The sequence below is a fragment of the Centroberyx gerrardi genome, chromosome 20 (assembly GCF_048128805.1).
Source record: "Centroberyx gerrardi isolate f3 chromosome 20, fCenGer3.hap1.cur.20231027, whole genome shotgun sequence".
In the NCBI taxonomy this organism is placed as follows: Eukaryota; Metazoa; Chordata; class Actinopteri; order Beryciformes; family Berycidae; genus Centroberyx; species Centroberyx gerrardi.
The window spans coordinates 22,654,205-22,667,175 of record NC_136016.1 but is presented as its reverse complement, the minus strand read 5'-3'; the positions used below and the strand labels follow the sequence as shown (position 1 = coordinate 22,667,175).

Genomic DNA, 12,971 nt, shown 5'->3' with positions numbered 1-12,971 from the left:
AAATGCGAAGGATTTGATTTAAATCCCTCTTGTTACTGTACACCGCTCAAATATTCAGTTTCACTGGGAAATACGTCACAGTACAGAAGCTAAAGACGCTCTAACTTCCGTTTCAGTGGGACTTTAATATGAGAATCTCAAACTACCATGTTGAAACAAATGTAAAACATACTGAGGCGAAGTATATCTGCCATTTAGTGGACGCTTTTATCCAAACCGCCTTACAGTACCATGAGTGCATACAGTTGTAGCACGGGTGGTCCCCAGATCCTTAGTGTCAGTGCCTTGCTCTGCCCATTGAGCTTCAATGGACCAGAAGAAGAGGAAGGCTTTGCTCATAACGGAGCAGAAGAAGAAACAGACTCTACAGTATAAATTCAATAAGAAACTGAGCTGGAAAACCTCCAGTCATCCCAACGCTCCACCAGGCTTTCTCTGTTTTTATCTTTGTTTCGGTCGGATCGTCGTCTCTGTTGCTAGTTTTTACAAAAGTGTGAAAATCAATTGACAAAAATAAAAATGCATGAAGGCAGACTTCTACATTGTACCAGTACATCAGCTGGCATGGCTGCACATCCCCTAATATTTTGCTAAGCTGCACTGGGATCTAGAAAAGAGGAATGTGGCCTCGGATAGGGATCGTAAAAACAGCTAATGTATGGCAGGCTTCTCATGCTCTGTACACACACACATGTACGCATACATGTGTATGTGTGTGTGTGTGTGTGTGTGTGTGCTGTGTGTTCGCAGCAAACCACGTGATCTGGGAAACACGGGAAATGCCTCTTTGCATGAAAAGTAGAGCGTTTTCCCAAGGACATCTGAGACCAAATGAAAGTCTAACTTCGGAAAAAAAAGAATCACTTACTTCCCAATTTCGTCGATGACAGGAGCCGGACACAGTAGGAATGTGTTTTCTACGCCTGCCGGCTTCTCATCTGGTGGGTCAACCAAACACACTGATGAATGTACGTTCCTCAAACTGAGCTTCAGGTAACAGTTTACAGTGGCTTCATTCCAGTGTATTTAGCTGAGTATTAAACTGGTGATAAGTATTGTAAGTACATGATAATAACGTGTAAGCACTCTTCCTACAATATAATGTGCTTAAATTGGTGTAACAACCAGGGTTCAACCACTAATGTTTTTTGAAGGCAGATGCTGATATTCTGTATATTTAAATTTGACCATTTTCTTGCCAAAAAATCCAAAAAATTACAAGAATTCAGTGTTTCCTCCCTCCCTCCGTTCCCATTTCTATTAGCGTTTGTCCGTTATTTTAGGATTTAAGTTGCTGATAGCTGATATTTTGTGCCAATATTCTGTATATTTAAATTACTCAATGTTTCCCCCTTAGAGTTTTATTCTCGTCAGGATGAAAAGCCTCTGAATCAGCATTTAGAGCATCATGGGACACTAAAACTCTCCACTGAAACCCAGACTGATGAAATCTGATCCTCACCTCCATCATATCAGCAGAGGACAATACTGAGTGGCCGATTTTTATTGAAAGTAACAACAGTAACAACACAATCTAAGTACTCCTGTTGTTACACCTTTGTAGTACATAATGTATTAAGGAGACTTTCAAGTATTGTTGAATTGATTATTGATTATTGTGTGCTTACAATACTTTTCAGAGGGTAATACACAGGATAACACACTGCTATAAAGCCACAGGCAAGCCAAGTTTTTGTTCTACTTTCAACTGTTTTCATACCAAGGAAATACAGACAGAAAATGATACAACCACACTGCAGCAGAGAGTATTTCATTCCTGTTACAGAGCGGTTAGGATTACAGTAAATGGTAAAAACAGCCCAAGACAGTCATTAAACAGTATAAGTGTAGATCTACTCACTGATAGTGAGGGTGTCGTTGACTTTGAAGCTGCAGAGCACCTGGTTGATGTTCCTGGCGTGGAGGAAGCCGTTTCCTCTCACCACCACCTGGAAAGACTCTGACACACAACAGCATGGACAGTTTTACATTTCAGGGACGAGATTTACACCTGATACGTATACGAGTATCATTTTCAAAACACAAAGCCACAGTCGTTCCAACTGAGTGAAATATTCAAACCCAAGATGACATTTCTTCATGGCTGCACCATTACATCAAATGGAAAAAAATCGACATGTCTTGTGCTTCATTTTCTATACATTTCCCTGTAATTCAGCCTGACATGTTTGGTGTCTTTGGAAACCTTGGGATCTTGACTAGAATTTAAAATAAAATTCTGTGCGTTTGAGCAAAGCTTGGCTGCGAAACATGCAACTCCCCTCACTCCACACCTGAGGAAGACTGTAGTTGTGGTTAACATTACTTACAATAGCTGCAATATTGCTTATAAAATAGGCAAAATGCTCCGTTCTTAGTCATTAATGTGTAATGAAGAGACTGAAACTGCAGCACAGAACTGAACACTGAATACAGTCTGAAATGGGAAAATCTTTCTTCTTGAGGAGTTAAAGTGATTCACTCCTTCATAAATAAACGACAAAAGCAGATGTGAAAAACAGCAAAACCTTGGTCCCTTTAATCCAGTCGTACTTTTATCCATTATGCGCTTTTATCAACCTCACTTTTATCATTTCATGTTACTTTCACTGTCGTCATCTTTTGTCTTGGCAGGAAACCAAATTCTCTCATCAAAAGGATCTTTGTCTGTTTTGCGCTGACTTCTCTCTCACGGTCAATCTCTTTAATGAGAGCCTGTAATGTTATTCCCACCGCAGTGTCTAATCCCCATAGGTTCCCTGTGAGTGACCTGGATGCCCTTATATGGCGGTCTCACTGTCTGGGATTGTCATTACTGGAGAGCGTTCAGGAGCGGTGGGAGAGCAGCAGCACCCAGTAATGAAATTAACACAGCACTCTGGGAATGATGGGAGGCTGGCACCGGACTGGATGACTCAGGAGGGACCCGCTGCAGTGTGTGTGTGTGTGTGTGTGTGTGTGTGTGTAGCTCCCCCACCTCCTGCACACACACTGGACGGCTCAGCTGCCAGAATCTCAATGCAGGATTTCTTGATGATCTGGAGGAGAGACGAGGAGAAACGACAGCAGTCATTATACTGATACTGGCTCATGTGATTCTACTACAAATTCTACTGAAAGAAGTAGAGAGCTCATTAAAAATCGTCTAGGGCTTTCTAGAATGAAGTAATTTCCTTACTCATATTTAAATATTTATCTTTTTGCTTCTCACCTTTGCACTCCTTTCTATTGGCTGCTTACAATGTGATGATCTAATAACTGAAATGTTTTTGTGATGCTATGAAGAAAAAATGTAACGCCGAACAATTCTCTAACTTTCACGGTTTATGTTTGTTTATTGTTTTGTCTTCTGGGTTTGATTTTCCCACAAAATAGCATGTGAATGCAAAGCAAAGTTTTTGAAGTGCCGGATGTTGGACTTTCCCATCAGCAGCATGATAGTTTTGGCTAAAAGACGATAATCGTCTAGGAGCGGAAATCCCAGATCCAGATCATCACCAAAATCTAATCAACTGATCTTTGGTTCTGAGAGCGATCTGCCCACCAGATTACAGACAAATGTTTTAGTAACTCTTTGACATATCTTGCTCGCAGACACACACATAAACAAACACACACAAAACATAAACTCCTCCCGACTTCACTGGTGGAATTAAAAAGGAGGGTGAGCTGGGTTTACCCTCCACCCTCCACCCCCGCCTGCACTGTACTCTCTGAATATATCAGTGTTTCATGAACCTGACACACAAAGACTTACAGTTCTGCCTGCTGCAGGTAAAAAAAATGTTACCAGGGCTGAACTTCAACTAAAACAGTGACGGCAGGCTACAAATCAATGGTGCCTTTACATTACCTGGAGCAGCAGCTCTGTAAAATAGATACACAGTGGAAATGAGCACTAGACGTCATTTCAACATTGCGTCTCATATTGCCCAAGATCTTTTTGGCTCTGTACAGTCCAGTTTTAGACCAGGCACTAAATACATTATTACGTATTTATACAATGCATAAACAGCTGTAAATACCAAAAATATGCACCAGAGAAGTCCATATGTACAAGATAATGTTTTATTTTTGTCAGACACCTCAGAAGACATACAGTAGACTGAACTTTTAAAGGGGGGGTATCCTAGGATGTGGCAATTCTTAGTATTTCTGGTGATTTTGGTACTTGGAGCTGTGACGTAATCACAGTAAAAAAATGAAATCATGTTACTATGCCATTTCCCCACAGTCACTAACTATAAAACACGCCCCCTTGTACAAGCCAGTCAGATTTTGCTCCAGTTTCTATGTAGATACTGGATTGTCTGAAATCGACCAATCAGCGCTAAGAGGAGGGCGGGCCTTCCAGAATGGCCAGCCAATCAGAGCAGTAGCTCATTAGCATAAGAAGCTGCTTATGTAAAACGAGCTGTTTTCTTGTAGGTGGGAAACAAACACTGGGAAGTGAATAGCTAAAGCTAAAACTAAACGATTTTTACTGAAAAAAACTTCACAGATGTATTTTATAGACACCAGGTAATTATATAAAATTGCTGAAAAAGAAAATGATACCCCTCCTTTAAACCCTATGGAGCCTCGTTTTAGCCTAGACGTCTAGAACCATTTAGACATCTTTTAAATGGCTAATTAATGTAAAATTGATCAGTGGGTTCACTGCATTGCTTGGTGAACTACTAAATCCTCAAAGAAAATTGTTTAGAAAAATCAAGATTTGAGAAGAGAGAAATTTTGAGTTTTGTGTTACAAGATACTAATTTGGCTGGAACATGTAACGGTCAAGGAAGGATGGATGAGAGGAGGATAGATGCAGGATAAATACATGACTGCTGTATGTGAACATTAGCTTGCTAGGTCTGTTTCCCTGCACAGAGCAGAGTTTATTTACCGAGTCGATGACGCCTCGCAGGGCGTGGAAGCCTCCCAGCACAGGAAACACATGCTCGATGGTGTCTGCAATGGTGGCCAGCTGTAGAGAGACAGAGAGAGAGAGAGAGAGAGAGAGAGAGGATGGGGGAGAAGTGATGGAGGAGAGGAGGAAAAAGGGGATAATGAGGAGAGATGAGGAATGGGAGATAAGGAGAGAGAGAGAGAGGAGAGGATAAAGTTATGGTGGGTTGAGGTATTTATTCCTCCATTCTCCTCCAAACTGTTGGACCAGAAACACAAACTGCTTAATGCACGACTGACAGAATCACATCAACAAGACCAATGGAGATGGTGAAGTAAGATCCTGGCAACTGTTTCCCATGACAACACAGCCTGTTGGTTTACTTTAGTTTAGTTTAGTTTAGTTTACAGAGTGATAAAGCATGCTAGCGATAAAAAACATAGATAAAAATGTAATGATAAAACGACGCAAAAAGAAGACAAAACTAATTTCAAATCTATGCATATGAGCTAAAAAAAACAAAACAAAGAACGCAACATGGTGGAAAACGGTACAACAACAGCAAAATACATAAAATGCCAAGGAAATAAATACATTTTAAAAAGATAGGTCATCATATATACACATTTTAATTTAATTTAATTTAATTTACAGAAATAATTCAGAGGTAAAAGACTAGGGCTCGACTGAAGGCCGATACTGATATTGTTGGCTGAAGTTAATGCTAATATTTAATATCTTCATATTTGACATATCAGACCATCATGGGACACTAAAACTCTCCACTGAAACCCAGACTGATGAAACTCTTTTAGTGTCAGCAGCTCTTACTGCCTTTAAATGAAGAATGAAATTACAAAAAAAACCCATAATTGAACAATTAAATTAATAAATAAAATGTCATGTCAGGTTTTCCAGCCTGTTTGTCTGTAGCTGCGGTCAGGAGGAATCTCCATCATATGATACTGATATCAGATATTTAATAAAAGGCCAATATCGGCCCGATATATTGGACTAACCCTAGTACAGACATTGTAGAAGAAGAACTGTAAAATGAAATGAACTGTAAACTCAGCCACGAAGAGCTCTACACACACACACACACACACACCACAAAGGAGGGAACAGCGTTTACTGTAATGATCACACATTATCCACAATCAAGTAATAGTTCCATTTATAATCAATCAAACGGGGCTTGAGTCAGCTTCAAGGGAGCTGAAGCCTACTGGTGACTGGAGGAGGACCAGTCCGCATCACAGGGCGTCACGTTGACTACAGGAACCAGACCCGTCCTCATCATGCAGGAGGTAATTGTTTGCATATTATTCACATTACAGCAGTCTGGGCCAGTCTGGCTCGTAGGGGAGGCAACGCGGGGTTAAAAATCGGTTGGAATGGGATCGGTTTTCCAGGAAATTTTAAATTATGGGTTTGCCAAACTGCAAAGGGTCACTGAATACACACTGCACACACACACGAGGACATGGAGGTAACAGCGTTTTGGATCTCTGAAACTCCACATTCCTGAGCATATGTGGTATACAGTACATTTAGTGTCTAGTGCTTATGAGGAGTTTTGCTGCAGAATATCTAAAATTTGGAAACTGATTGACAGCACCAAATTAAAAGAAATAGATTTATTTTTTAAAAGATAGTAGTTAACTTAAGTCCTTGGTTGCCAAAATGGTAAACTGTTCATGGACTGGATCCTCTAGATTTTTTATTTTTTTATTTTTTTTTACATCATCCGTCAGTTTATTAGATTGAATTCAATTTAAAGAGACATTTTATTACATTTTCTTTTCTTTTTTTTTTAATAACTTTATCTTTATTGTTTTCTTTTCAGAGTATACTTACAGAGGGTAAAAAAAAAAGAAAGTAAATGAAAAGGAAAGAAAATACAATAAAAGGTGAACAGAGCCTGTAGGGAGGAACAGGATCCTCCAGATTTTTTAAATATTGAATAATGAAGTTCAGGTAATTTTTTTTCTTTTTCTAAAAAGGATATATACCATTTTGGAATAGAAGAATACAAGTGGAAAATATAGTGTATGTTTGTTTCTAGACATTTTGTATTAGCAGAGGTTTTACCTGAGTCTCGTTGAAGTCTTTGACCCCAACACAGTACACAATGGCTCCAAGTGACCTGGCTCTCTCTGCCTGTTGGAAAAGAAAAGGAATAAAAGACATAAATACCAGAAAACTGCTGATTTCAGGTGCCGGGCAGCAGTTACAGGTTGGAGTTTTAGTCACACAAATATTTCTCAGAAGCAGAGCTGCTCTGGAATCAGTTAAACCTCAGTGGGCGGAGCCAAGGAACTACAGTTTTTCAGAGCTAAAGTTAGCTAAGCTAGCTAACTGGCAAATTTGAATAGCAAAGAAGGAACTCTGGTCAAAATAGAACTAAAAATATAAATGCAATGACTTTTTTTTTCATTCATTCATGACCATGGCATTCATGATGTTGAAGGTCAGCAGCTTGCTAACTAGCTTACCTAGCTAGCTATAGGCTAGTATGGCCAGTTTGAACTTGAAGGTCAGCTAGCTAACTAGCTAACCCAGATAACTTAGTATGGATAGATTGTATTTTTTCAGTTAGCAGCAGAGCGCTAGGCTTCATAATATTAGCTTCCTCCTCTCTTACCTCGTCTTTTTCGCTTAGCCAGAAAAACAGTTTATTTGGCTCCGCCCACTGAGGTTTAACTCAACCAATCACATTATTTCTGCCTCCAGAGCAGCTCTGCCTCTGAGAAATGTTTGTTGACCTAAAACTCCAGTCTCTGCAGTAGTTTGTGAAATGGTCCTACAGTCTAGTGTTGCTCACCTCCTGCTGTGCGGTGATGAGCTGATGTTCCTGCAGCTCTCCGTCTGTCAGTGCGATGATGACGCTCGCCGTCCCTGCAAAACACACACAGCCGTGAATAACCTCAACATAACTCAACTCAACCAGAAGCACGTTTTTTTTCTCTTAAGGATCGGTCATTTGATGCTTACCAAAGTTCTCATGATGGATCTGCTCATTTGCCTTCAAAGGAGAAGAAATTGTTACGGTCAGAACGGCAGGAAGCGCTGAGGTTTTAGATTAAGTCGGTGAACTTTGATTTGTTCTCTGCTAAAAAGACACAAGTTCCTCTGTCATTCTAAAAAAAAACATACAAAACCAAAGGCACAAAAACAAAGGCCTACCCTCTCCAGTCCAAGGTGCATGAACGTGTCTCCTCCAGGAATCTCTCTTTTCAGAGCGTTCAGCCCCTTTCTGATCTCTATCCTGCAGAGAGGAAACACAGCAGGGGGGTTTTGACCAAGAAACATTTAAACTGCGGTTGTGTCCTGTTCCTCATCTCTGCTGATGTGGAAAACAAACCACCTAACTGCAATTTTGGTGTTTTTCTTTTGCTTACTTTGAAATTGAAAGTTTACACGGTCATTCGTGTGTTGACATGATGAGTTTCATGACCCTTTGGCCCATGAAATCTGTTAAAACCCCGTTGTGTAATTTCAAAAATAGGCCTACATGGGCGTCAAAGAAAAAAGTAGGCACTCTCTTCTTCATTCCTGAAAAATATGCTTTAGGCAGGTAGGCGACATGGTTTTCACAATATGCTCATATGGGCCAATTAGGTCTACCTTTCAGTTAAGAGAACATCTGCTTTAGCCAATATGGCGGTTATGATAGGTTGAGTTTACAGCTTTGGAAGCAATCTGATTGGTTCTCTTGTGACAAAAAGCAAAAGCATATGTAAGCAGTATGGATGCAGTATAACTGGTGATCATTTATCCACATTGTTCAGTTCTTTATTTAATCCCAAAGTAACACACAGACAAAAAAAAAAAGTTAAATGTGCAGCAATAGCAGAGTTTCTGTCCATTAATCAAGGTGACGGCTAAGGGAACAAATGAGTGTTTGTATCTGTTGTTTTCATCTTGGCAGTCGCTCAGAACAGGAAACACAGAGGTTTTAGATTAAAATGGACTTAGATTTGCTTTCTGCTAAAAACAAGTTCCACTCTCACGCTGTGTAAAAACAATTTTTCTAACAATTTTTGACATGAAAATCAAACCAAGTTAAAGGTCCCATATTCTCCACTTCCCAGTGTTTTATTTTGTGTTTTGAGGTCCATTCAAAGCTGTGTGTGTGGTGTCATGAACCAAAAACACTCTCAATCCATTTCTCCACGTTCATTTTCCAGCATCTCTCTGAGCCTTACCAAGAACAGGCCGTTTCTGTCGCCGTGTCTTTAAGGCTCATTAATATTAATGACCCCTCTGTTCCGATTGGCTAACCGTTTCGAGAGTGAAACGTGAGACGCCGCGGCCCGGCGGCTACAGGTAGGGAAAACTCTCCGGTAACAAACGATGACGACCGCTCGACCGCTTTGAAAAAAACACTTTGTTAGTCTATTATTTCTTACAGAAATGATAATGAGCGAACCTTTGTGACGCCACAAAGTTACGGAAGTCCAAACGGCTCGTTTAGAGGCTCGCTTTTCTAATATGGATTGTGTGGATTTAGTTGGCGACCGTGCGTTTTGATGCTTTCACCATGTTTAGATAGACCATCCAACTCCTTTATAACCAAAAAGGCAAGGGGAGTCCTGCTTTACACCATATGGGACCTTTAACAAACCTTATGAACCGTCACTTTATTTACCTGTTCTCAGTCAGCTTCATGATGGTGGATGCTCTGGATGAGAAGGTGATGAAGGACATCCTCAACATGGGACTGTAACAAAAATAATAAAAATACCCCATCATCAGTACAGAAAGCTGACGTTTCCATCCACCAGCCCCCAGCGGTTGGTGGTTTCCAGTCTTCACCGGAGAAACCTCACCGCTCCACCAGCCAGTGTGATTTGTAGACTAGAAAAAATCCTCCAAATAATGACTGGTTACCTGACAAAGTGGCTGATCACTGTACCTGCCACTGCCAAATTTTAACAGCATTTGGCTGCTGGCTGCTGGTAATTTCCCACTTTGCACAACATGCATGAATAATACCAATATTTACACAAGAGATACCATTAACTTTACAATTGCAATCACATATTAATCACTGTCTGCTGTGGTTTACCAGAATTGTTCTTGAATTATTTCATTTCAGTTCAGTCCACATGCTATATATCAATTTTGGAAAAAAGAAATGCAATCTTCTCTCTTAATATGTCAAAAGCAAGATGATTATATCCTATAACACATAATGAATTTGTAATCTATCCTATAAAACATAACTAATTTGTAAGCAAAGGTCTTAAAATGTCTTATTCCTTTAATAGAAACCCAACAAGTGCTTTATTTTCATGCCAGCAATCAATTTGTCAGAGTAGGAGTCCATTTGTTCAAATGATGGATATCTCATTCCGGGACAAAATATTCAGTTCCTTTGAAGTCAATCCAACAGTCGGTGTATGCATTGTTTTGTTTTTTTGAACGCAGCTCATAAACAAACAGACCCGAGACAGCAAGTGACAGAATGCATTGATTTGTAATGGTGAGCAGGCTTTGCAAGCGTGACAATAACTGAAGATGTTGATGTTAAAACACGTCACAGAGTCCTCAGATGTGGAACATTTTTTTATTTTTGTTTACTGGTGAAAATCTATATTTGGAAAGGAACTAAATACACACACACACACACACACACACACACACACACACAGCTCTCTGAAGTAAAAAAAGAGAAAGTAAGTTATTTGCTTTGTTTGAAAGTTAAACTTCCAGCTAAACTTTCACGTTTAGCTAGAAAATAAGACTTAGAGGAGGGTCCGGCTGGACTTTGTGTCTCGAAGCTCCAGGTGTTGTTGTGGGACGAAACAAAGCCACCCACACACTCAAGTACAGCTATGGAGAAATCACGCATTTATTGTTGCTCCACCTCCGAGAGGAACTTAACATTTTATTCTTTTTTTTTTTTGCCATCAGAGGGTGCAAGGAATGCAGCAAGTGGTGGTTTTGTGTTACAATATTCGGATTCAGTTCTATCTACAATATTTGAGACAGAATAGGCAGCAGCGGCTGTTAAATAAATACATGATGGGACTTTTTTAATGGCTACGAATGTACTGATGTCATGTGAAAGTGGAACCTACATGACCTATCTGACACAAATCTTACTTTTAGATACCCATCTAATAAAGGCAGACAGGTTCTGCCTTTGAATTTTGTTTAAAGTAATAATAATTCCTGTTTTTCTTGATTTTGGCGACACCTCTGGTGAACGGCGGTCATTGCTTTGGTGTTTTGCACTCGGTGTCGGCACCAACATACTGTAATAATAAAGACACTCAATGTAGACTGCGGTTTATTATATTACTTCCACCTTCTTCTATTTATTCCAGAGAAACTGATGTAATTGTTTCCTTAATCATGAAGCACATCACTTCTAGTGCAGCAGAGGATTTTTCCCAGGAAAGAGGAACCTGCTGGTCAGAGGTGTTGAGAACAGCAAATGGAAAAGTTTTCATGAACTGGATATAGGTTGAATCACTGCTGTATGGTATCAGTCAGCAATAGAGAATAGTAAAACAGACATTTATTTATAGGAAAAGGTTGTGACTTATTACTTTAAGTGCTCTGGTAATGATAGCATTGAGTGTTTTCTCATGAGCTCAGTGTCCTAAAGCGAGCCTCATCCATCTGTGTTGCTGTGACAGTGAAATCTGTCTCATTAATCAGAATCAGAAACAACATCATTTTATTTGCCAAGTACAATACATTCGTCTGGGTGACAGACCCATTTCTGACTGAATTGAGGCGTCTCCCCGAATACCAATTAAGCCAGCTGTTTGAGTTTCTTTCCATCGTATGACATCTGTCTCCAGTAAATGATGCAAGATTTACTTATTGTCATGGCAACGCTGACAAATTCCAATTTGAGCGTTCGAGTTGCATGTAGGTCGCATGCCTCTTGTACCACATATCCATGAAGTCCAGATGGAAATTGAAAGAATGCGACTCCATGCGGCTTTTTGCTGTTCACACTGATCAGAAAACATCAGATTTGAGTCACATATGAGGGGAAAAATCAGAATTGGGACACTTTCAGCTGCAGTGTGGATGTAGCTTTTGCCAGCCTCGTTCATTGAAAGAGTCCATCACACTTTGCCCTCCTCTCAGGCTAAAGAGGCTATAAAACACCCCGACTGGTTATGTACAGACCTTCCGGCCTCTAGTCACAGCAGCTTAACCCCATGACACACTTAAACACACTGCCTTCAGCCCAGCTACTGAAGGAAACGCCATAACCTGCTGTCTGTCATGACATATGGCGCAAGCCTGGACGCTGAGTGACTTAGCATATGGCTAGTTTTAGCTCTAGGGACAGAGAATGTTGTATTTTATTTTTTTACTGGGGTGACTGGTGTGTGAAGTGTGTGTTTCTCTTTAAAAAAAATCCACATCTCAGAGCTCCAGGAAATCCAGGGGAGTCCAGAGGCAACAAGGTTGTTTAGCGTCTAGAGAGTTACAGTACAATCATGAAACCTTTCCACTGTTAAAGTTTCAGTCCGCCTACATATGCAGCCAATGTAAATGTCTCACTTTTTACTGCATGCTTGCTGAATTAACGCTGCACTTTGGCTCCATCTGCAAGAGGAATTCTTTCTTTTCCAAACAATTCCTCTTGCAGATGGAGCCAAAGTTACAAGAAACTGGAGTTTTGTGTTACTAATTTGTTTGTATTATATAACATCTGAGAGAGAATTGTCCACTAACGCAGGACAAATGTGTGAGCGAGGACTTGTACATTGCTTACCACTGTATGTCTACATAAAAGTATGACATGTCTACATAATATACATGTATTTGTGAATAGTCTCTTACCTTTTGAACTTCTCAGCTAAATTCTCCACAAAGTAGTAGATTTCATCCCAGTGATTCTTGACACTGCCAGACCTAAGACACAGAGAAAGGAAAAAAATAGCAAAATAATCAGCATGATCTAAATATAACACAATAATACCTTAGAAAGTGATCTTTTAGCATGATTATGGGCACAACATCGTCCCCCATAATCACTGTACAGAACGTCCTGAAGGGTATTGTGGCTTTTACACAACAGTTAGGAATGCATGTGCAC

General features: G+C 40.0%; 1 protein-coding gene across 1 annotated transcript in view; it reads right to left on the bottom strand.

The window, feature by feature from the left end:
- Positions 1-12,971, bottom strand: part of antxr1c (ANTXR cell adhesion molecule 1c) — a 53,627-nt gene that overhangs the window by 25,093 nt on the left and 15,563 nt on the right. Inside the window, 10 exon segments of the mRNA XM_071912478.2 lie at positions 869-938; positions 1,862-1,960; positions 2,978-3,038; positions 4,892-4,972; positions 6,989-7,057; positions 7,722-7,795; positions 7,892-7,922; positions 8,084-8,165; positions 9,549-9,620; positions 12,716-12,787. Coding sequence (XP_071768579.2) covers positions 869-938; positions 1,862-1,960; positions 2,978-3,038; positions 4,892-4,972; positions 6,989-7,057; positions 7,722-7,795; positions 7,892-7,922; positions 8,084-8,165; positions 9,549-9,616 — 635 coding nt within the window. The 5' untranslated portion in view covers positions 9,617-9,620; positions 12,716-12,787.